The 24,842-nt window shown below is 41.7% G+C and overlaps 1 protein-coding gene across 10 annotated transcripts in view; it reads right to left on the reverse strand.

Annotated features, from left to right (window-relative positions):
• BANP (BTG3 associated nuclear protein) overlaps positions 1-24,842 on the reverse strand; it is a 110,700-nt gene that overhangs the window by 32,872 nt on the left and 52,986 nt on the right. For 4 of the 10 annotated variants that reach the window (XM_033517103.1, XM_015640127.3, XM_033517106.1 and 1 more), the window contains exons 9-11: positions 22,815-22,945; positions 20,811-20,882; positions 18,972-19,016 (exon numbers count right to left, since the gene is read on the reverse strand). In XM_033517103.1, the coding sequence (XP_033372994.1) occupies positions 18,972-19,016; positions 20,811-20,882; positions 22,815-22,945 (248 nt within the window). Of the gene's footprint in view, positions 1-279; positions 2,055-12,252; positions 12,482-18,971; positions 19,017-20,810; positions 20,883-22,814; positions 22,946-24,842 lie in introns of those variants that run through there. The other 6 variants (XM_033517102.1, XM_033517108.1, XM_033517105.1 and 3 more) reach the window with 5 other exon arrangements.

Here is a 24,842-nt window from a genome sequence, read left to right on the forward strand (position 1 = left end):
TCTCTGCCACTTGGTCTTAAGTCTCATTAACATGGAAATTTCCCCTAAATTTACCTGGAATTTGAATTATGGCCAAATTTTTCCCTCTGACACCTTCAGCTGTGGCTGCCCCTGGATCCGTGGCAGTGCCCAAGCCTGGACAGAGCTTGGAGCCACCTGGGACAGTGGAAGGTAGAATGGGAGCTTTTTAAAAATTATTATTTAATTTTAATATCCTTCCCAACCCAAACTGTTCTGTGATTCCATGATTTGAGTTCAAATGAGACTTCTTTTTATTTTCCTACCTGGAATTCTTTGCCCACAGGCAGCGTTATTATCCATTTAAAATGAAGCTGTTGCAATGAAACACGAATTGGCCAACATATGAATAAATGGGACTGGAGAAAACATCAAGCTCAGACTTTCCCTCACAGTTCCATGTATTTAACCCACATTCTTCAGGAAGGAAAAGGCCAGATACCAAACTGATTATCTTTTTCTGTGGATCACCTCCACTCTGCACTTTTTTTCTCTTAGCCTCCTCCTAACCCTGCAATCCAATAATGATAAAATCCCGGAGATATTCTGGAGATGATCAGGGCATTAAGTTGAAGCGTAGTGCTACAGATATGACATTTAAAATTGGGCCTGGAGCTGGCTGGACAGTCTCTAATATAATAAAAATAGCCTTTTCTTTCCCACATTTTACTATCTGCCTTTGTTTATGCAACCATTCAGCAAACCCAGCTGGATCACAGGCATTGTCATCAAAGAAACATTCTAGGTCAGCCAGAATTGGATGCCAATTGTCTAAAAATACATAGAGGCTTTGTCACTGGAGTATAATTTTAAGGCCCCTGTAATGAATAATGGAAGGGAAAATTTTTCCAAACGAGTGGGACACACTGATTTCCAGCAGAAAGATTTCACAGTTATTGTAAGCTGCAGATAACCTCATTTTTTAGTTTATTTCAGTCAAAGTGATACACAGGGAGCTCACTGAAAAGGTTGGGATTGGTTGGAAATCCTCGAGGAGCTGCAGAATTCCCTGGAAAATGAGCCCAGCAGCACCTATCACACAGGCAGGGCTGAAATGCTGTGGGGAACCAATTTCCTCCGGGTCACCAAGTGGCAGGAGTGGGATCAGATTTCACACTTCCCACCTCTTATCCGTGATAAAATGCACAAATTATTTCCTCTGAGCTAAAAGAGGAGACAAGATAAGCCCCCCTGGCTTTATCAGTGCAGCCTAATTGCTGAAGATCTTCAAGGAGCTGGAAGGAGCAGCTCCAGAAGCCCGAGATGTTGTAACAACGTGGCTCTGGAAATATATTCATTTAAAGAAAACACTTAGCTGAATTCCTTCAGGAAAGTTTGTAAAAGCTGCTTCCTCAATGGATAAATAGCAGAGTTTTCCAGCTGACTTTTGGCCAAGTCTCATCAGCAAAGACAAGATTTTTGTCTCAAGTGCCTGACACGGAGGAGTAAAAGATTGTGTGGGGGGAAATCATTGTAAACCTGTAAATCAAAGGGAATTTTTGCTCTGTTTTCTTTGGTCTTTATGAATTCCTACATAGGATATTCCCTGATGTTTTCTAGGCAGCTCAAAGTGCCCTAAAAATGGGACAGTGCAGGGAAACCACTCCCAAGGTTTGTCTACAGTGGGATTTGCACTGGGCAACCCCAGAGGCCAAAAAATCTGGGAGCCACAGGAAATTCCCATAAAAAATGCAAGAGGGGGAAAAATCCCATTTGTGCTTCCCTGGAACTAAGCTGGCACAGGACAATCTCCTTTTCACTGCTGCATAAAATCCATGGATAATCCTGTGGAGTTAAAAACTGGTTCTGGACACTCAGAGAGAAAAAAACCTCACTCAAAAGTGGAATTCAGATGAAAAATCTCCTGATTATTAACAGGGTCACATCACCAAACTCAAAGCACCAGAGAAGTCCAGAAATTTGGGACAGAGCAGCATCAAGGTCCTTTCGAGAGTCAGAAATGTTATCATTTCAATTTTCCTATAAAATACCAGTTTTGTCCCCAAATTCCTTCAAATTGCCAGAATGAATCCCACCTGGCAAAATAAATTCAAGGATAATAATCAGGGAATAGTGGAATTGTTAAGATTGGAAAAGATCAACCATCACCCAGCACCACTAACCCAGTCCCAGGTGCCACATCCATGTTTTTTCCACACTTCCAGGGATGGGGAATCTGCCACTGCCTGGGGTTGCCCACAGAAGCTGTTTTAAAACCTTTTCCATATGGAAATTTTCCTAAAATCCAAACTAAACCTCACTCCCTGCCATAGGCTGCATGTTGGCTGGGTTCATGTTTTATATGTACATTTTTGGATTGACTCAGCTTTTAAACTGATAAAATACCACATATTCAGAAGCTCCACAATGCAGCAACAGCCTCAATTTTATTCTGTTTTTGTGACCAGTTTTGGTGGCTGTTCTCCCTCAGACCATCAGTGAAAGGACTTTTTCTCAAGTTACACTTTGCAGTGGCAACAGAAGCAAATTTTGGCTTCGTGACCAACACTCCACGGATTATATGGCATTAAGGAATGGATTCCATCCCCAAGAACCATAAATCCAAGTCCTAAAACAACAAAGTGCATCAATATTTCTCTTACAAATGGGAGTCACTAAATTGATCTTCCCTGAACTGGTGAAAAACTCGTGGTTTTCACTTGTTCAGTGTTCTGAAATCATCAAGAGAAAACATCCAAGGAATGACAGAGAAACTGAGGAAGATGTGAGGGAATACAATCCAGTGCTTCATGCAAAACCAGGGAATTACTGACAGCACTACTCAGCCTGAAACCCTCTTATGTTTTTAACATCTGATGTTGCTGTGAAATATATTAAAAATTATGTTCTATCTCTTCAGAAGGAAATCCAACCACTTCCTAACCCTCCATAAGCTGCAGAAATTGTTTAAAATCTTAAGCAAACTATCCCAGACACAAATAATTTTCTTTTCTAATTGGCTGCAACTTTGCTGCTCCTTAAGAAAAAAACCTCCTCCAAATGCTCTAATTCCACAAATGTTACAACTCCGAAATTTCAAAGCTTTCTCAAAGTGCTCACGGATAAAAATAGTCTGGACAAAAAAAAACAACATTTCAACAAGGCAAAAAAGGAAGAAAAGGTTTTTTCGCACGTTTTTCTCATCAGGTCGGATCCTGGTTTTCCATTAAAGTTATTCCAAGAAAGGAATGATTCACACTGGCCAGGCTGAAATGCTGAGAAATTTGTGGTATCTCCCATCCTCACCCTGCCCGCTCCAATGAGCCGCGGGAATGAGAAGCCGCAGGACTGACAGGAACGTGGATCCAATGCTCCACCACAAACCCGCCTTTGTTTACTCTCTTGTGAAATCCTCCAGCACTTCTGGGCCTAATGAATAAAATCTGCTCCAGAGATAATGCCTGGGCTGTCGGGATGAGAATTCCTGACAAATATTGATGCATAAACACGGCCCTGGAGATGCAGGAGATAAAGGCTGTCCCGGGCTCCTCGGAGAGCAACCTCCCAGTGTTAATTGACACAAAACAAGGGGAAATATTTCCCAGCAGCTTGATCTCCTTAGTGTGGAGAAACGAAAGCTGAAGTTGTGCACAAGTGTCATCTCCTGCTCCTGAGGAGAGGTGGGCAGGGTAACACAGGTGGTTCTCCTGAATTAAAAGATCGGCTCAAGGGGAACATGGAAGGAGTTGGGCCTCACGTGGTGGTTTTGTGTTCCCTCAGTGCTGACAACGCTGCTGGAGCAAGGCTGGGCCGGGCTGTCCTTTCCAGCTGGCTCCATGATGAAGGAAATGATGAAGGAAAGCCTTTCCCAGCACCTTGCCCAGGCTCCAGCCCAGCTGTTCCAAGCCCTGCACATCACGTCCCCCTTCCGAGGCACAGCTCAGCAACGCTTCCAGCAGATTCCAAGCCCGGTGTAAAGTGCAATATCCACAGTGCATTTTGTGCTTATGTTATTTCTGTTCTACAAGGAAAATGTTCTGTGCCACTGCTGGAGCCGTGAGGGGAAAAGGGAGCTCTGGGGAGGGGAGGTTCTGCTCCCAGGGAACAGGGACAGGAGGAGAGGGAACAGCCTCAGGCTGGGCCAACAGGGTCAGGTTGGACAGCAGCAGGAATTTCTGCATGGAAAGGGTGGATTTAAGCTGCCAGAGTGCAGGGTTAGGTGGGATTTTGGGAAGGAATTGTTCCTTGTGAGGGTGGGCAGGCCCTGGCACAGGTGCCCAGAGAAGCTGTGGCTGCCCCTGGACCCCTGGCAGTGCCCAAGGCCAAGCTGGACAGAGCTTGGAGCAGCCTGGGACAGTGGAAGGTGTCCCTGCCCACGGATGGGGTGGAAGGAGATTAATTTTAAGGTCCCTTCCAACCAAATTATTCCACAAAACCCCTGGGTTTCTACCTTAAATAAAAACTTCAGGCATTCCCAGGCCTGCTGAGCTCACACTGACACTGGAGAGCAGTGGAGCAGCTGCCTCGAGCCTCCTGCTGCAGGAGCTGGAAGTATTTTCCACAAGATCCCAACTCGGTGGCAGCTCTGGCAGCTCTGGAGGCCACACTGGGTCTGGAGCTGGACAAGCTTTGCCTTTGTGGAGTTGGTTTTGATCAGGTTGTCGTGGACTAAATTTAACTCTGCTCTTTGTTGCACTGAGCTCTTGGTGAAAGCTCTGGGAACAACTTCTGCAAACATCCAGGGTCTCCCAAGTCTGTGTTCCACTGGGAATCCTGGATCAGCAGTCAAAACAGCAATCCCATCTTCCACTGGGATAACACCCATTTGCTCTCCTTGACAATACCAGTTCATGGCCAGTGCTCAGCAGCACAGCCAAACCCTCCTCCTTTTCACTGCACTGCTGCACAATTATTTTATACCCACTCCACATCCCAGTTCCTGATTTTATACCCACTCCACATCCCAGTTCCTGATTTTACACCCACTCCACATCCCAGTTCCTGAGCTCTGGCTCCTGATTACACTGAGGTAAAACACAAAAAGGCAGAAAGTTTAAACCATTCTGGTCCTGTCTCAGTCCTGAGGCTTCCTGTGTTTCATTGCTTTGAGGGGAGCAGGGTGAAGAATCTGTGGATTTATAATTATCCCACAAGTTATCTTTATCCCTCACATTCCTTGGCTGCTGATCCAGACATAGGAATCTCTTCTGCCTCTCTCCCCTGTCTAGGACAGCCCAGGAGTGGCAGCTACACCTCCAGGGTGTCCTTTCTGCACCCTCTGTTGTGTTTCTCCAGAGGGGTTCCATATCCAACCCGTGGATTTGCTGCTTTCCATGGAGATTTCTTCCTTGTCCCTTATTTAAATTTAAACTCAGGTTCTTTCCAAAGAGATTTCACACCTCTTTTGAGTACATGGAAAATCAATGCTCCTTCCTTCCTCCTTCTGCTTTCATTCTTTCCTCTGCCCCAGGCTCACTCTACCCCAGAATTCCCCTTTCCTTCTGTTTCCAGACCTCTCCCCGTGTCCCAACCTGGACATCCTGGCTAGATGTCCACAGCATCTCCTGCCCTGTCTGTGGGGCCCTTCCTAGAGCACTGACCCTCATTCCAGAGGATTATTTATCACTCCTCCCATCTGAGAGCACTTCCAAAATAGTGACAGCGCTGCTCAGGCTCAACAGAGATTTTTCTAACCCAACACTACAGATCCCAACAAACACGACTCCAGTCCAGAAATCTTTCTGGCAGCCCAAACTGTCCCCCTGGGCTGTCCCTTGGCCATGGCTGCTCTGCGTGAGCAAAACCAGGCTGTGAAACTCAACAGGGCTTGAGCTGAGCTCCAATGAGAATCTGACAAAACTGTCTGGTTTAAAGAGATTAAAACACAAATAAAAATATAATTGTGCCTCTCAGGGGATGTTGTCGTGACCCTCCTGTCCTCGTGAGGAGGAAGAGCTGCTGGATTAAACAAAATGAAATATTTCACAAATCTATTTCTGCTCGGCTCCAGCTCTCTGAGCCATGTGGTTTGTGGCTCCAGGTCTTTTTTCCTGGAGTATTTGGAATTCCTCCTCGAGCCCAGCAGCCTTCCAGCACCTAAAGGGCTCTGAGAGAGGTGGAGAGGTACTTGGACAAGGGCATGGAATGACAGGATGGGTATAAACTGAAATAATGCAGGGATAGATGGGATATTGGGAAGAAATTCCTCCCTGTGAGGGTAGGGAGGGGTAGGGATGGATTTCCCAGAGAAGCTGTGGCTGGATCCCTGGAAGTGCCCACGGCCAGATTGGACAACCTGGGATAGTGGAAGGTATCCCTGCCATGGCAGGGGTGGAATGAGATGAATTTTAAGGTCTCTTCCAGCCCAAACCATTCCACAGTTCTGGAGCTGCAGCCAGAGTTTTATCCCTAACCCAGTGCCCTGTTCTGGAAAAATCCCAGTGGTTTGAAGAGCATTTTGCTCCTGAGGCTCTCGCATGAGCTCCTTATCACAACCTCATCTCTTGCCACAAAACAATAAACAAACCCTTCAGAACTGAAACAACGCTGCTGGAATTTTGCTCAGTCCCAGGACTTCCTGTGATTTCAACCACTTTTAGCACCTCAGAGGGTGAAAATGCATCTCCTGGGATTTCAGCTGCTCCTGGAATGCAGCACTGCTCTCCTTTCTTTGACCCAATTTCCCAGTTACCTTTTTCTTTCAGAGTTAAAAGAAAATTAAGTGGCTTAAGTGTGTCCAGAGCAGCAATTCCTGGCCAGCCCTATTCCCTGGAGCTGGGCTCAGTCCAGTCTTGTTTCAGCTTTCTCCCATACCAAATTTTCACTTCCATCCATGTTTTCCATCCTCTGCTTTCCCACTGAGGATATCCCTTGATTTTCCTTGTCTGCCTTGGACCACATGGAATTCATCCATCCATTGGATCCTTGAAAAATCACATGTGCACATTTGGGCTGGGCTTTTTTAAAAATTGTATTTCCTGTTCCAAGTTGGCTTCACAAGGAAAACCCAAAATAACCTTTATTCTGTGTATTTTGTCCCAAAAACTCAGCTTTTAAAAGTGCTGTCCCCCCAAATATTGCACCTTGCTGGTGGAAGGTGAGGGTGGGGGCTGGCACAATGCAGATTTTTCCTGAAATAAAGATTTTGGAGCTGTCACGTTGCTCCCAAGTGAAACTGTGGGAGAAGGATTGATTATGGAACATGACAGGGCTGATTTATGTTGAAAAATCTGATATTGATGAAGAAAATGAGCTCAAATAATTCAGTGGGAACGGCACCAGCACGGGAATATCAAACCAGCACATGGAAAATGAGAAGGAAAAATCCCAGTGGCATCCTGATGGTTACTGATCTCTTTCCAACGTGGTGATTTTTACATGAGGTCATCATTTGAGATCACAATTATGGTGTTGTGCCAGAACCTTTCTGGGATAAAAGGTTTTCTTTCCCTGGAATCACCACACAGAGGAGTTGCCCAAATCCCTGTGAATTTATGAAAAGCTGTGAGGTCTTTGGAAGTTGTTCCCTAAAAGTGGCATGAGCAGATCCCAAATCCAGCATGGCCAGGAATTTCCAGATAAATGCAGCAGGAATTCCAGGAGGAATTCCAGGAGGAAGGGCAGGGAGGCAGGAGCCAGGCAGCCTTTGATGGGTAAAGAACTCAGAGCAGAGGAACCAAACCAACACAGAAAGATCCTTAAAGAACTAAATTTTTCCAGGAGCAACTCAAGAAAAAAGATGCCAAAGATCCTCCTGAAGGAGAAACCAGGGCCTGATTAAACATATGGATGAATATTGTAAATAAAGTGGAGAAAGTCTGAGGTTTGACCTAAAAAAGAGCAGCTCAGAAAGGTCAAAGAACGGGATGAAAACGAAGGGTTTATTTAAGCTCATTCTCAAGGCAGTTCTAGATAATTCTAAGAGTAGAAAATCAATTTTTTTCCTGGTTTTCCACAGGTAAAACAACTCCAGCACCAAAATAATTCTAAACCAACTTGAAAATTTGCATACAGAACAAGATACTCACACAGAATAAAATACTGGAGTCCCAAAAAGATCTGGGCAAAACCCAAGAACCGGCTTGAACCTAAAAAACTCTGTCAGCTCTCAAACCCAAAGGCTCTGCTTCCTGTCAGCACTGAGTCCAACCCCAAAAATAAACCCTGGGCTTTTTCTTTGGAATTCACCCTCCAAATTCTCTCTCTGGATCCATAAATATCTATTTAAGTGTTACATATTTCCAGTATTTCCTAAGGGAGGGAGCATCATTTTTATTGATTTGTGATAAGGGCTGGGCTGAACTCTGCTATTGGTGGTTTGAGAGCTTAGAAAATGTTGTTTGGATTCCAAAATATCCCAGCCAGAATCACCTCCCTTGCTGAGGAATGTGAATTCCTTGGGATGCTCCAGGACCCCACTCTGTGTAAACCTCCAGCTCTTTTAATTAATTACAACATTACAACAAAATATTTCTGTTTAATTGGTGCAGCACACACAGCCCTGATACCAAATATTCCCTCAAACTCTCCTTTTAATTGCATGCAGCACCTGTTAATTGGTCAGGAAAAAAAAACAATGGGAATTTTTTGCTCCAAATATTTTTCCTTTCAAAGGAGCAATTCTCCCATCACTTCTCCTCTTTGTTACACTTAGACCTTTGCCCGGAGCTGCAGAGATGAGGGAAAAAAAGTTGGATTTTAAAGCAATTTTCTCTAGGCATTAACAAAATGCCAGAAGCGTTGCTGTTTTCCTGGGATTTCCATTGCAGCTCCACAGAGGGCACACACCTGAGCCCACCTGCATCCCATCTCCTTGGGGGAAAATCCAACACCAGCTCCTGAACACGAGCCTGGAATGGGCAATTCCTGCCAGGATACTCTGCAGATAATGTCAGATCAGCCATAAAATTTAATGGAGCATGAAGCCAAACACATCCATGTCCCAGCAGCTGCTCCCAAATCTCTCCTCTCTTTTTAAGATGATTCTGAAGCCAGATGGATTTTTAATTATTTTTGAATGCTGAAAATAATTTTTACTTTCATTTTTACCCCCCTCCTCACAGAAAATTTAATTCTGATCTATTTGGGGTTGGATATTGAAAAAAAAATGATTTTTGTGGTTTTTGCTGCCATATTTCCCTACTTTTAGTGCTTATGAGGAGTAAAATCCTTCCCAGAGAAGTTGTGGCTGTCCCATCCTTGGAAGTGCCCGTGGCCAGGTTGGAAAAACCTGGGATAATGGGAAGTGTCCCTGCCCATGGCATGGGTGGAACTGGATCTTTAAATCCCTTTATCCCAAACCATTCCATGATATTGCAGTTTTTTTCTCCCTGAAACAAATAACTTTCCAAATGAGGGGGAAAAATAATATATATATATGGGAATTTTTTGTAGATTTTGCTTTTTGCACTCAGCTGGGTCAAAAAGAACCCAGGGATTTTTTATTTTTTTTATTTCACTCAAACATTTTGCACCAATTTCTGCTTTAATCATAATTACAGGCAAAATGCAAACAGATGACAAATCCATTTATCATTTTAATAAAATGTTTGCCTTGCCACGGAAAACACAATCCCTCACAAAATCAACATTTGGAATTCATCTGGCATTTGAATGAATTCAGAAAAAAAATCACAAGGAATGGCACTTCTTGTACTGACATCAAGGTCTGGCTAATAAAGCCCAACCCAATGGCTCAAGAATGTGACTTTTAAAGTCCTTTTCTTCATCATCAGTGCTTGGAAATGTTTGGATTAAGGGCTGATGGATGCAGAATCATTGGGAAAATCGACTTCTGATTTCTGTTTTCCCATCTAAGCAAAACAGATTTAAAGAGATCTTATTCACTTCCAGGGAATAATGTAAATATCAGTGATTTTCTTTATGAATTTACTTCCCCTTTCTTACACTTATGCACTAATCCACAGTTAAAAGGATTTGAGTTTTTCATCCTAGGAAATTCTGAAGAGATAAAAACACAGATTTCCTTGGAGATGTCAATCATTTAAGGAGTGAAAAGAGGAATGTTAAAATCTCAGCATTGACAAAGTCTGGCAAGTTGGATCCCACTGTTGTAATTTGATAATTTATATTTATCTGAGATACGAGGCTGAAAGGAAAACCCTTCCTATTTGATATTTCAGTCAGGAAAAAAAAACAACCTAACAATAAATACTTACAAAACAATCTGGCTCAGCCTGATAAATGGAACAGGAAATAAGATTAAAACTGTTAAAAACATGGAATGTTCACTCTGGAAGGCTCTGGCTCTGGAGGGGTGTCATTCCTTTTTCATTATCCAACTGTCATCAGTCAGACCAAACTCTGCTCTTTTAAAGATCAGGGACAGAGGTTGAAAGAAATCAACTTTGACAGCAGACTCCAAATGGATTCCACTTCTGTCCATGTCTTCCCATTAAAATGAACAAGGCATGGAAAATGAAAGGATTTTATTTATTCAACAAAATAACCCCAGCAAGACTTCAAAGAAAAACCTCTAAATTAAATCTTCACAATGGAGCATCTCTAATGAAGAATTTTACAACTGAAGTACCTGGGAAATGTTCTGTATAATGATATTTTCTATAAAAACAGGAGAAAGTAACTCCTGAACAGTTTTATCTGTCCATTTCAGACACAAATCCCAGATTTCCAGCATCATCAATCCCAGATTTCCAGCATCCACAATCCCAGATTTCCTCTACTACTTTTTCTCTACTCCAAGTAATGTAAAAGGACCCAAAATGAGGGGGCACCAAATGATTTGAATTTGGAAAATCTCCGTGGAAGAAGGAGAGATGTTCCCTGAGTTTGGGGCTTGTCTAAAACTGTCACAAATGGTCCTGGTGGAATTCAGGAATGGGGTTTGGGGGTCATGTCCTGCTTTTGGGACAGAGAAAAAGCCTCAGGGGCCACTCCTGGGGTGATTTCACCCCACAGGATCCCAGGAGAAAATCAATCTTCTCTTTCCAATCTCCTCTCTGTTGATTTGTAGCAGACCCAGAGCCATTCTGGTCTCTCTGCTCTTATTCTAACCACAGCTTTTTATGTATTGATCCATTAAAAATCAAATTTTAACTGATTGACCCATCCAAAATCAAATTTTAACTGATGGACCCATCCAAGCTGAGCCCAGAAGTCCTGGTGCCGTGGCTGGAGGGATGTTCCTGCCCAGGGCCTGTGGCTCAGCCTCTCCACAAACTCCTCCCTGCTCACACTTCCAGCCTCACAAATGTCCTGAACTCAAACACCAAAAATCTCACAGTCCCCAGCACTGTGAATTCCTGATTGTTTTTAGGACTTTTCCCTAAAAATCTCAGCATGTTTTCCCTCCCAGCCCTTCCACCCTCTGGCCTTGGCCTCTGGCTGAATTCGGTGCCTCACAAACCCCACACGACCTAAATGCAGGATGGGCTGGAGAGTTCAGAGAATCCCAGGATGGTTTGGGTTGGAAGAGACCTTAAAATTCACATTATTCCCACTCCTGCCAGGGCAGGGACACCTTCCACCATCCCAGGCTGCTCCAGTGTCCAACCCTGGCACTTCCAGGGATCCAGGGACAGCCAAAACTTCTCTGGGTGTCTTTGCCAAGGCCTCAGCATCCTCCCAGGGAAGGATTTATCCCAAATATCCCATCTAAGCTGTTGTCCCTCTTAGTTTGAAGCCATTGCCTGTGTCCTGTCACTCCATCCCTTGTCCAAATTCTCCTGTGCCATTCCTGTGGGATGAATCCCTCATTTCCAGTTAACTGGAAATTCCCTTCTGCCACCAGAAATAATCCCAACACTTCCTCCTGGTGACCTCACTTGTGCTGCTTAACACTAACATTTAGCAACATTCCAGAGTGACAGATTTTAGGAATAAAAATGGTTGTTATTAAAAAAAAATATATTAAAAAAATAAAAAAAAAGGCAATTTTTCAAACAGATTCATTCAGTCAGGCCTGGTGGGAGCCCAGAGTTTGTATCAAAGGAAAAGTGGCTGAAGCAGTTCTGCTTTTGCTTCCAGCCCGGGCAGGAACTGATAGCTCTGAGTGGATAATTGATGCAGGCAGGAGCCAATTAATCCCAGCAGACTGCATCAAATCAAACAGAGCAAGTTCATCATTCCAAATCCTCACTCCACAACAAGGAATTCTGCTCACAGAACACCAAAGAAATGGCTACAGGGGATGGTTTTCCAAGCAGACTTTCCAAATGCTCCTCCTTGAATAAATAAATCCTAATATACTGAATAAAGGAAATGATTATTAAAATAATTAAAACAGCAGCTGAGAGCAGGAATTAAAGCCAGGCTACCGAGGAGGGTTTTAATGTCTAAATCAAGCACCAAAGTGCTCATCTGGTAGGGTTTTATTTTAATTGATGTGCAAACCTAATCCCAAATTCAGGATCTTGGATCATACTTCTTCAGTTTATCAGAATTTCGTAGATAAAATTTATTTATTGCTCAGCAGGTTCAAAAGATTTGAAGGGTTCTGGAAAGTTGGCCTGGAAGTGGAGTTGAACTACGTGAAGGATTAAATCTATGAACACAAACAAAAGTCAACCAACCGTCAAATTTCACTGTAGTTAACAGTGCCTCGTTAAAAATCTCTGTAAATCACACAGGTCTGGCTTTGAAAAGGAGAAATTGATTCTTCAGCTGGGGCTTCATTTTTAAAGGGGATGGGTTTGGTGCCTAAAGTTGGCAAAAACTCGAGTGTTTTAACAGAGAGGAGATGAAAAAGAGGAGCCATTTCCCATTTTTAGTCATCACAGATTCCCAGAGCCACGAAGCACCCCAAAATCCCACTGAACCCTGCCACCCAAAATCTGGGAACAGCCCAAACTCCTCAAGATTCCCCCCGTGCTGCTTCCTGGAGTGGGAAAGGAGAGGGGAGTTCCCCTGACCTCCTTTTCTCCAGGTTAAAAACACCCAAATCCTGCCTGGGCTGGCATTTGGGATGTGGGGCAGGGGATGCTCCAGACATCCCAAATATCCCAAAATAAATGAGAGCAGGGCACGGACAGAGGGATGGGAGAAGGGAAACCTGGAGCATCAAGACAGGGCTGGGATCACATGATGAGAAAAGTCATAAATGAAAAGCAGGGAAAGGAGAGAAAGAGAAAAAAAAATAAACAAAACAAAAAAGAAATTATTTCTCCAGATGAGCCCTGATAGCTTTGTGAGCACTGCCAGTCTACAAGCAGAGATTTTTATTACCAACAGCTCTAATAAGAGGCAGCTTAGACCTCTGCCTCCTATCAAGGTGGAGAAAATGATTTTTCCTTATATTTAAAAGATTATCACTTCCTATCTCATCTCTTCTTATTAAGTTTACAGCAATATTAAAACAAGATTTGGGTGAATAAAGAACATAATATACTCCAAAATAGAGAAGGTATTCTTTGGAGCATTATAAATGCTCCTGTCTGCTTGAATGGAATTTTAATGGAACAAACCCACCTTCTCTGAGGAGAAAAATCAAAAAATAGGCAGAAAATATTCTCCTTTTCCAAAGGCTTCATTAAAAAAATCTTGTTTTACAAGCACAGATCGCTCTGAACTGAGGGACTATCAAAGAACTGCCTGTAACAGATTAACAAATCACCTCTGGTCATTCTTTCCAGCAGCCAGAACGTTTCACAAATGGAAAAAAAAAGTCATTTAGGGGGATAAAATAAATTCCTATTTGATATCAAATGAAAAGAAAAGCTCATTTTGTCACCTCTCTGTGAATTTTGCTGCTTTTGATTAGAAAGGCAAAGAAAAAGGAGAGGTTTGTGAGGTGAGAAAGAGATTTGGGATTGGGAAAAGCTGCCTGAAATAATGGCTAAATCCTGAGGGAAAAATCCAGGGAAAAGCTCTGCTCCAGCCCAGCCTCTGCATTCCCTCATTTGCCCCCAAAATGGATAAATTTTGTCATGGAGCAAAAATGGCATTTTCAATTTAATATCTGAATTTTGTAATTGGAGAAAATGTCTTTTCCCATCCAAATTCTTGAAGGTTTCTCCCTATTTTTTGTTTGGTTGGGTGTCACTGCAGCTCTGTCCTTTGTGCTGGGGTAGAGAAACTTATAGTTTATAATTAAAATATGAATAATAATTACATTAATATTAATAATAATAAATTAAGAATTTATTTTAAAATGAGCACAATTTGTTTCAGGACTCTTCCAGAGCCTGGAGCTCAGTTTTTATCCTCCTAGGCACTGTTTTATCCTGTTTTAAACTTCTAAATTAAGTGCAAACTTTCTCCAAACCCATCTTAAATTCTGCAGTGAAACTACAAATTAATTACACATAAATCTGTGTTACATACACATATAAATATATATAAATATTTCATGACACTTAATTTTTAAGCCAGATTTAACAGAAATATTCCTGTTTTCCTCACAACATTAATTTCCCTGGAGATCTTTTGGATGGCACTGATCACCAACTCAGAGAATTTTCCCTCAAGCCTTTTTTAATCCTAAGCTTTAGGGCTGCTTCAAAAGAAAATTTCCCTATTTTTCATTTGCTAAAATACTATTTTGCCTAAAAATTAAGTTTTTAGTACTAAATACGGTGAGTTTTGTGTTTTGCATTAATTACTCTGAGGGACAAAGTGGGGACCCAGCTCTATGAGCATCAAATTAAAAAGTTGATGCACAAAAAAATCCTCAAGCAAACCCAAAAAAATCTTGCCTGTAAAATGCTTCTATTTAAGCATCATTAAGTATTTAAACACTTTATTTTATCCATAAATAGAGTTTCCATAAATACTCTGGGAGTTTGCACAAAGCACAATTGTTTCCAAATTATTTTTTGCCTTTTTGCTCCTAAAACCAGGAGCAAATTTAGGACAATTTACTACAATTCTTGAAGAAACATCAGTTAAAAATAAGAATTATTTTTTATATAAAATAAAAAAAAAACAATCAAGAAGTTTTTAAGCTCCAGCTGAGCTGCACTGAGTTTTTAATTTAATTTTTTTTCTCTTCTAACAACCATTTCTCTGTGTTTGTTATTCCAGAGGATGTTCTGGAATGGGGAAAATCCTTTGGAATTCCACAGCAGCACTGGGAGCACAGAAATTCCACTGGGAGCTTCCCTGTCCTCACCAAAGGATCCTTTACAAGGAGCAGCTCATTTCTCCCACTCCAAATTCCCTTTTCATTCCTTCAGAAAACAACTGAGGATCATCTTAATTCTACTGCCCTCTGCTGCTCCTGGATTAGGGACAGGGAAAAAATTCCTGCCTCAGATTAATTTGTGACTGAGCAACTCAAAGAAAGGATTTTGGTGTATTTAAATCTAGAATATTCTAATTAAATGCATGATGAACAAATTAAAAATTGCATTAGATGGTTCTTGTCTTATTTTGGATAATTTAAATATCCATATTTTAATAATATTTTAGTATCTGGATGAGAAGTCCCTGCTAAGCACTCTGAGAATATTTATCCATCCTGGTAAATGAAATAAAGTTCAATTCTGAGAGGTTTAAATTACCTCAAGGGATCTGACAATGGATCCCTGCTCCAGATTGGAATAAAAACATGGAAATAAACAGGTCTGGGAGTGGAAAACTTTGAATTTGAAAAGTTGATAATATTGATTTTTGGGATAATATATTCAGTTTGGGATTATATACTGAGTTTTAGGATAATATATTCCCTATTGGATAATATTGTACTATTGAAGCTGTCAGAGGCAAAGTTCAGGAAAAGGAAATGCAATTCCTGCTCCATCCAAAAACTTCACCAAACAGCAGAAAAATGTGTGGGGATGGGATCCCCTCCCTCTCTCCAGAACATCCCAGACTCACCTGGGACACACTTGTGTCCACAATTACATAAAATTACATAAAATCCCAACTTTTCCTTTGGAAAAACAACATTTGCAGGAGCAATCCTGCAGATTTCTCTCCAGACAGATCCAACAAAAGCTCTTTGCACTCGCTGGTTTTTTCCTGCCAGAGCCATCCTGGATTTTCCTGCTTCTTCCCATTCCCCTACAGTGAATTAAAAGCTGGAATTGTCCTGAATTTTTCATTCCTGCAGCAGAACAAATCCTTGGCTCTCCTTGAATACACACAATCCTGTTTCAGATTTTAAAGGATATCGACTTTTCCATTTAAGAGCCGGGCAATAATTAAAGACCATTTCCCTGGTGCCATCTAATTAATCCCTAAATTGGAGAAACACTGCCTGGGAGGGTGGAGAGCATGGAATGGATAAAAAAACAGAATTAAGGAATGGGAAACTCCTGGAATTGTCCTGGTTTTTATATCTCAGGTGTATCCCTGAGGCATGGGATTTCAAAACTCCAAGAAAAAAAAAGGATGGAGGTGGGGAAGAAGCAGGGCAGGTAATCAGAGGAGATAAATGTGAAAATTCCTGGTAATTCTTAAGAATAGAATACAAAGAGCAAAAAAATAAAAAAAATAAATAAAAATCCCACTTTTCTGAGGTTTCAAGGCTCAGCTAATGTGAAGCTTTAATTATTTCTGCAGTTTGGGGTTTTTATTAAACGTGCACTGAAATACGAAACTTGCAGCTAATAGAACACATGTGGAGGTAGACAGAGCTCCTCTGGAATGATTTCATTCATTCCATGGACAGGGATGCCAGAAAAACAAAATCTGAGCTCAGAGCAACCACCAGGACAGAGAAGACAAGAGAGGGGGGGAAAAGTTTCAATCAGCAAGTGGCAAAATTCTGCAGAACAGCAAAGATTTGGTGCCTGAACACCTCGGAGATTTCCCTGCTAACATTTCATGGAAGGAACTTCCCAAGTTCCTGCTTTGTCAACCTTTCACTTGGAACAGGGATGGAAAAGCTGCAGCAGCAGCAAACCTCACCTGCACAGGGGAACCTCCAGCACCTGCTCTGTGCATGGGAAATCATGGAAAATAGGAATTTTCACTGGGAAATATTCCCAGGGAATATTCAGCAGCCAGGTTCAGATTCAGTTTTTAGCGAGGATTGATTTATTATTCATCTGAAAGCTCTCAGTCACAGAATCCCCACGTTATTCCTGATTATCCACATTCCCATGTCCCTGGACAGAGCGATTTAGGCTTCAAAACATCCAGGAAAAAAGCCTGGAAAACACTGGACAGGTGGGGAAAAGCCCAGGAGTTTCTTGGAGCAGCTGACTGGAAGCTTTGCTCTCATCCCAGAACATGTTCCCTGCTCTCATCCCGCTCCTGGTGCCAAGGAGAAGGGATCAGCTCCAGCTCCCAGCCTTAAACCACGAGCAGGGTTTAGCTAAACTCGTTTAACTCCTTCTCCTGGGCAGTTTTGGGGGCTCCCAGCAGAGCTCCCCCACCCCTCAGTGCTCCTCACCCCTCCAGTGCTTCAGCTGCTGTTGAAGATTTCAGTGATTGATGTTAAAAATCCCCTAAATACCGGCTTGCTCCTGATTTTTAACCCACTAAAAAATACTCATTTCCCAGCAAATACTTCTGGGAGTTCCTGGGAATGTTCCTGGCTGGTGATGCTCAAGGCACTGAAGTTCTTTCACACCAAAATGAAGCTGAGTGTGTGAAGAAAAAGCAAAAACCCAGCACTTCATCCTTTGCTTTAACCAAAGTTTAAAAGCAGAGCTCAGAGCACAGTTAGTTTAAAAAAAAAATCCCTAAAAACTGAATGTTAAACTGATTTCCACGTGTGTACAGCCAGCGACCACTGAGGCAGGAGCAAGATTATCCCAAATCTGCTGTGCTGAGTGATAGTACAGATAGCTAGATAACATGATTTAAATCCCAAAAAAGATAATTAATCCTGGTTTTCTTCCCTATCTCACATCTATGACACATGCACAGACACACAAATTTCCACAGGAATAGATAATGCAGAGAGGAAAATAATGCTGTGAGGTTTTAATTACAAATAAATTCAGTTTAATCTACGTGCCACAGTCTGAAAGATATAAAAGCATCCAGTATTGGTCCTGTAAGGAGGTGTAGTTTGGACAGAGATATTTCACAGAGAAGGGAAAAAACCCAATAAGTACCAAAACCACATCTCAAAAAAAATCACCTTTCCAAATTGCAAATGCAGCCCTGAGCAAAAAAACATTTCCAGGTATTTATTTTCTTGTTTAAATCCAAATTCTGCCAAGTTCAGAGTGCTGGGGGATCCTCTGAGCTCCAAGCAGAGCCTCCATCCCAGGCAGGATCCCAGATGTTTCCCAAGTTATTCAGATTCACCAGGAACCAAACAATTCCTCACATTCTGACTCAGTAATTGTTGCAGAACAGAGCTAAAAATCCCTTCAATATTTGCTTGCTCCTGGTTTTTAATCCACTAAAAATGAACCATTTTCCAGCAATGGAAACCCTGCTGATGGCAGAGCCTCCATCCCAGTTTATGTCTCCCAGTTTATTCAGCTTCACCAGGAACCCAACAATTCCTCACACTGGTTCCTGTGGCCTGGAAGCTTCTTGCAGGAGGATTTTTGTGCCCTGTTTTAGCAGAACTCAACATTTCAAGTGTGTCTGAGATCAAATGTGAGCAGTTCTGGGAATCCTGAGGATCCTGAGCTCAGCTCCACGTTCAGGGATTCCTCATCCCAGGAAAAGCTGCTTTTCCTCACCTTGTGTTTGCAGAATCACCTCATAAAACCTTCTCATCCACAAGAACAAAAGCAGATCTGCTTCTCTCAGCACAGCCATGCCATGAAAAAGGATAAAACGTCAAAGAAAACAAAAAAACTGCTCCAATAAATGTTGGGTTCCTGGGGACTGAGGCCACATCTGGTGCCAGAGAGCAGACAAGAACCCCCTGTGCACTCTGTCCTCAATCCGGCTCCTCCTTGGAGAGGGAAGAAGCCAAAAGAGGGAGAAAACAGAGGGAGAAAACCCCTTGCAGGAATGATGAACCAAGCTGGGCCAAATACAAAATATTTCGCTCAGGTTTTACACTTTTGTGAGTTATTTATTTCACCAGGAAGGCCCCAGAGTGGCTTTGACTCTTTAAAACAGGCACTAAAATTAGATTATCCCAATGAATATCAAGGAAAACTCAGTCCTGCTCCTACCTGCCCGTCCTGACCCACGTGGACTTGGTGTATCTGAAGGTTTCCCTGGAAAAGGAGAGAATGGATAATCAGCACAAGGTTGGGATTGCAAAAACTGCAAAACATCTGATTCAATATGAAGGAAATCCATGAGTTTGGGAAGTTCTGCTGAAGGTTCTTTAGGCAATGCAGCTCCAAAGGAAGCTGCACACCCAGCATGTTTTGCTTTTGAAAGTTACTGGAGAATCTGTTTCTATGCAAAATTTTTCTGAGGTAAAACTTTTGGTTTTCCTTCTTTATATAAACCTGCAGATTGAAATCCAAGCCTTCCTAACCCAGAATTTGCCATGTAACACTTTTACAGGGTTGCAGAGCTATTTACCACTTGTTTTTTATTTTATCCTCATTCCATACTGAAAACCAACACAGTTCTATTACAGGGATCACATCTATAACCAAATAAATAAATAAAATAAAATCTCAATAAATCAAAGTATTTTAAGCTCCAAAGTCCAATAAGGAAATCTTTATGACATGAAGTTTTTATTCACATGCTCACAGATGTCTTTCCAAAAGTACACTTGGATTAAGGAAAGGCAGCTTCCCAAAAGAGCCTTGCAGTGAAACAGCACATTTTGGAGGACAAAATCCCAATTTCTGCACAGTTTCTCTTGCTGGCAGCTCCTCTCTCACTTGTGTACATTGTCATCAATTTAAAACCAGATGTTTTCATCTGTCAGGGACAAATGCAGCCTTTGAAAGTCCCGCAGACAAGAAGAGCCAAAGGATGCAGGGTGTGCTGGAACCTCGGGATCCATTCCAGCAATCTCTGCTGAATCATCAGCTTTGTGGTGGTTCTTTACCCAAAAACTCCTTCAGTTTTATGGCAGCACCACACATCAGAGCCAGGGTATTTTAATTCTTTCTTCTCTCTCTCAAGGCCTGACAGGCCCTTCAAAGGACAAGCCTTTAACTATAATATTTATAGAATTTTTATGATAATATTTATTCTCCAGTAGCTGCCTGTGTTAACAATATTCCTTCACAAAGTGGTTTTATGAGCTGTGATTTGGGTTCTTTGGACAGGGATTAAACCAAGCCAGGCAGATCCACTTCCCAGAGAGGGAAAAACCTTGACAGGGAAATGGGACAGATTCAAATTGTTGCCTGTATTAATCTGATTTTTCTATTCCTTCTTCATTTAAAAGAAGAAGGAATAGAAAAATCCAAGAGCAGTTTTAGCAGTCATGAGATTTTTAAATAACCAACAACTGCAGCAAATACACAGGGAAATCCACCTGGATTTGGGAGTTGAGCCAAAATTGGAGGGTTTAGGATTGAATTTCCAGTTATCCATATCCACTTATCCATCCAATTCCACTGAACAATTTTTCTGGAAAAAAAAATTAATAAGTGCAAATGCTGCAGTGCCAGATGCAGGAGTGAAGGGTGAATTCATCCTGGAATATTTCTTTATTAGATGGTGGCTGAAGGTTTCTCCAACTCCTGTTCAACCATGAAAGGCCCTGAGTGCTCTGAGCATGTTTAGTTCATCAACCCAAATAGAATAATTTCATTTTTAAGCAGTGCAAGCACCTCAACTGGTTTCCTATTAAACTCTGTCAGCACCAAATTTCCAAAACCATCAGCCTTATGCAACAATTAACACACATTGAGCTGTTTATGCTGGTGAGGGAGGGAAAATATTAATCAAACTAATAAAACTAAAATAAATATAAATCATAATAATAAAAAAGAAACCCTAGAGACAGAAGTAGCAGGTTCTAAAGCCCATTTTCTGCTGGTTCCAGCAGGTTTTCTCATTTTCCCTCAGCTCCCAGGGTTCCAGGCTTTGCTCACCTCGCTGTCCTGCGTGATCTGGACCTGCTCTCCCTGGGGCACCTGGGCTATGTGGAGATGGCCCTGTGGGATCCACAACAAAAGAAAACACCAAGGAGCATCAGAGGAAAATCACAACCCCAGGAAGCAGCTCCTGCCTTGGAGGCAGCAGAGTTTCATGGGCAGAAGCAAAATGTGCAATCAGATCATCGAGGAGCTTTAAAAAAGCAAAGTGCACCTGTACTGCCCCAGTTTGGGATGGAAATAAAAGCAGAGGGACTTGGACCACAGATTGGTTCATTTCTACATCAGGTGAAGGAAAACAGGCATAATGATGATGATGATAATAATAATAATAATAATAATAATAATAATAATAATATAACCTCTAAGAAATGGTTATATTTTTCTATCACCTTTGTTGACTCAATCTTTAATTCAATTTAAATATCTGGAAAGGTCAGTTTTAAACCAGATATACCAAGACACTGAATATCTCCATGAGTGAGGTGTCCAAAGGTGTCTATCCACCTATTTTTGCTCATTCACTGGAGCACAGAGCACACTGAGGACTCTCAGCTGCTGGGATTTGGCAGAAAATCATTAATTTGAACAATTCCCCTGATTTGTATTGATGAGATTCTGCCCTGATGGTTTTAATCCTGTGATATTTGGTCTTGCTGCCCATTCCCACCTCTCTCCTGGTGCCATTTGATGCCAGCAAGGAGAAGAGTGCCTGGAATTCCTTGTGCATCCTTCCCAGCCACTGTGATTTACCTGAGGGGAGATTGGATTCTAAATAACCTCCCGGAGGTTTTATAAAGCTTTGTGTTCATTTTAATATGCCTGCATGAGATTAAAGATAATCATTTGGAATTCTGTCAAAGGCCCCTCTGATTTTATAACACAAGAACAATTGCCTGTGATTTTCAAAGACACACAGATCCCTCTATTTCCAACAGTTTCATTTCCTTTGGAAGGAAACTGGCTATTTATAGGGAGAAAAACCACACTGAAGGTGTCCCTCTGACAATAGGGGCTGGAGAGAAAATTATAGCACTGCCCAGCCCAGGGGGAGATTAAAATCACTTTCCCTCCTTCACATCAAACTCTCAGCACTCCCAGGAAAAAGATGGAATGTTTAGAAGATCCATTTATAGTGGGTTTTTTCCCCTGGATTCCACAATTTGAAGGATAATTAGTATATCCAGGTCCTTTAATGAGGCAAGTTTTTATCATTTCCATCTATGAACAAAGCATCTGTTCTATTAAAGTCATATATTTCATATAATTTTCCTTTCTATCTTGTCCTTCAAGACTTGAAAAGTACTTTTCAGTCAGTTAAATCTCACCCACAGATCCATTAAGAAAATCCACTTTGAAATTCTACATGGAACTCAAAAGACAAAGAAACTCCCAGGAGAATACTGAAAAGTTATGGCAAAAGTGAAGTGGAAAAGGAGGATTTCCACCCAGTTCCTGCACAAAAATAATTACTTCACTGAGGACACTTTTTAAAAACAATTTGAATTTTGAACAATCCTGTGGAACACAAGAATTAAAGTGAAGGTGGTTTTTTTTTTCAGAGTACACTAAAACCACAGATAAAAACCATCAGGCCTGATGGTGGTGGGAGTGTCAGGCTTAAAAAATGTCAATATTTAGAACTTTCACTGATGGACAACACAGCTCAACAAACACACATGGGAAGGACTCAACTCCCAGATGTTCAAAAGTGCCTGAGAATGCAATTTTACAGAAAAAACAAATAAATAAATGTGATTTTGTTTTGGAAGTCACACCAGAACTACCTCTGAAGTGTAAATCACTAAGTAAACACAGCCAGGAAAAGGCTGATAATTCTCTATATAATAACCAAACTGCATTAATTGTGTGAGCAAATCCTGCATGGAATTTTTTTGCCAAATAACTCTAATTTTATTTTATTTTTTTTTCCCCACACAAGCCTGCAGTGTTTATCTTCTGGAAAGCTGAAGTGCTGTTTAGGAAAAGTTGAGGACATACTACTTGGACTTGTCCATCCTCTCCGATCTGGTGGATCTGGACCTGCTGAGCGTTGGCCAGGGCATAGTGCAGGGCCTGGGGCTGGTTCTGCTGCATCTCACTGGAAGCTGACACCGAGCTCTGGGATCCCTCTGGAATTAAAAAGAGACCAAATTCCAGCTTGATTTGATGTGAACACCCCAAACTGCTCCTAAAACCCCACGGAAATCAAAGCCAGTCGTGGATATGGATCATCCCTCCATGAATATTCCCGACCATGTGGACATTTGCTACAAACCTCACAGAATTCCAAAGGCTGGGAGAGCTCCTGCTTAAAAAAAAACAACAAAAAAACACCTTTTGGAATCAAAATCCCAGATTCTGCAGCTGTAAAAGTCCCAATAAATGAAAACCATAGAGTTTTCCTGAGGAATTCAATGGTATTTGTTCACCTGACAATGATTTCTGCCACCACCACCCCAAGGACACCTTTAAAAACCCGTCCTGCCTCTTGTGAGAAATGAAATTATCTGATAAATAAAGGGAATATCCCAATTGTTTTCCAAGATCCAGCCCCTACAATTCATATTGACACACATCAGGTCTGCACTTGTGGTTTTGAACCTCAAAATGACAGGTGGAGTTCTTGATTTATTAAATTTAAACACTCCTCACACTGCAGAGTGGAAATGCTCCTGAAAAGGGAATGTTAAACATGAAAAATGGGAGTTATCTTCATGTAACAGGGACAAAAACCACCAGGAAAACCTCAGTGGGATTTCTAGAGGGTAAAAACTCGCATTGGACACGTCATAGATCCATTCTGAGGTTTCCCAGCTGCAGGGAAAGGATTTTTCCTAAACAGAAGAAGCAAAAGGCAAGTAAAAAAGGACAGAAACCATTAATTTTTAATATCTCTACTAAATACTCCAAGATTTATTCTGCAAACACACTGTTAGTTCTGCTGGAATGAGCTTTATCCACTCAAATATTTTAATGGGAATGTTCTTTAATAAAATCAGCCATTTAAGAGGGGTTTTTTTTTCCCTCCTGTCTGCAAATGTTTGGGCAAAGATAATTTTGAGGTTTAGGTCTGAGCATGGGAACTGGGAAGTCCAAACCACCGAGTTAATATTTATTTATTTGTTGAAAAGTTGGGTTGTTTAACAATTCAGGCAGCTCTGATTCTGCTAACGAGCTGGAGCACAGAATTCCAGCCACAAATTTCCACAGGAAACGAGGGAAACACAACAAATTCCACGTTTTTGCCTGTTGGACGCACATTTAATCCCTCACATCTCAGCAGGTCACTGCAGAGCTTTTACAATTCCTCAAGTGGTGCTCCCTGTGCAATTCCAGCTTTTCCTAAGCTGTTCCTGCCTGGAATTTGCTGCACAGAATTCCAGGTGGGACTGAGGAATCCCAACTGGCTGAAAAGTGATGAACATTGTAGAAGTGTCCCATCAATCAAATAAAAAGGAGATTTTTTCCAACTGGGATACTGTCATGGCCACTGGAAGGAATGGATATCCTGGAAAAATCCTTCCCTGAGCCTCTAGTTTTCACTTTTTCCCCTATTTCCATTAATTTATTCCTAATATTAGATGCAATTAATTTCTCTATTTTTTTTAATTTACAAATAACATTTTGTTGGGATGATTGAGAAAATTCACTGCTATCATCTGCTCCTTCAGGGCTCCCAGAAGGATTCCCTCAGGATTTTGAGGGACAAATGCCCTCAGGATTTTGAGGGACAAATGCCCTCAGGATTTTGAGGGACAAATTCCCTCAGGATTCTGAGGGACAAATGCCCTCAGGATTCTGAGGGACAAATGCCCTCAGGATTTTGAGGGACAAATTCCCTCAGGATTCTGAGGGACAAATTCCCTCAGGATTTTGAGGGACAAATTCCCTCAGGATTCTGAGGGACAAATTCCCTCAGGATACTGAGGGACAAATTCCCTCAGGATTCTGAGGGACAAATTCCCTCAGGATTTTGAGGGACAAATTCCCTCAGGATTCTGAGGGACAAATGCCCTCAGGATTTTG

This window comes from Parus major, chromosome 11, assembly GCF_001522545.3.
Source record: "Parus major isolate Abel chromosome 11, Parus_major1.1, whole genome shotgun sequence".
NCBI classification, from domain to species: domain Eukaryota; kingdom Metazoa; phylum Chordata; class Aves; order Passeriformes; family Paridae; genus Parus; species Parus major.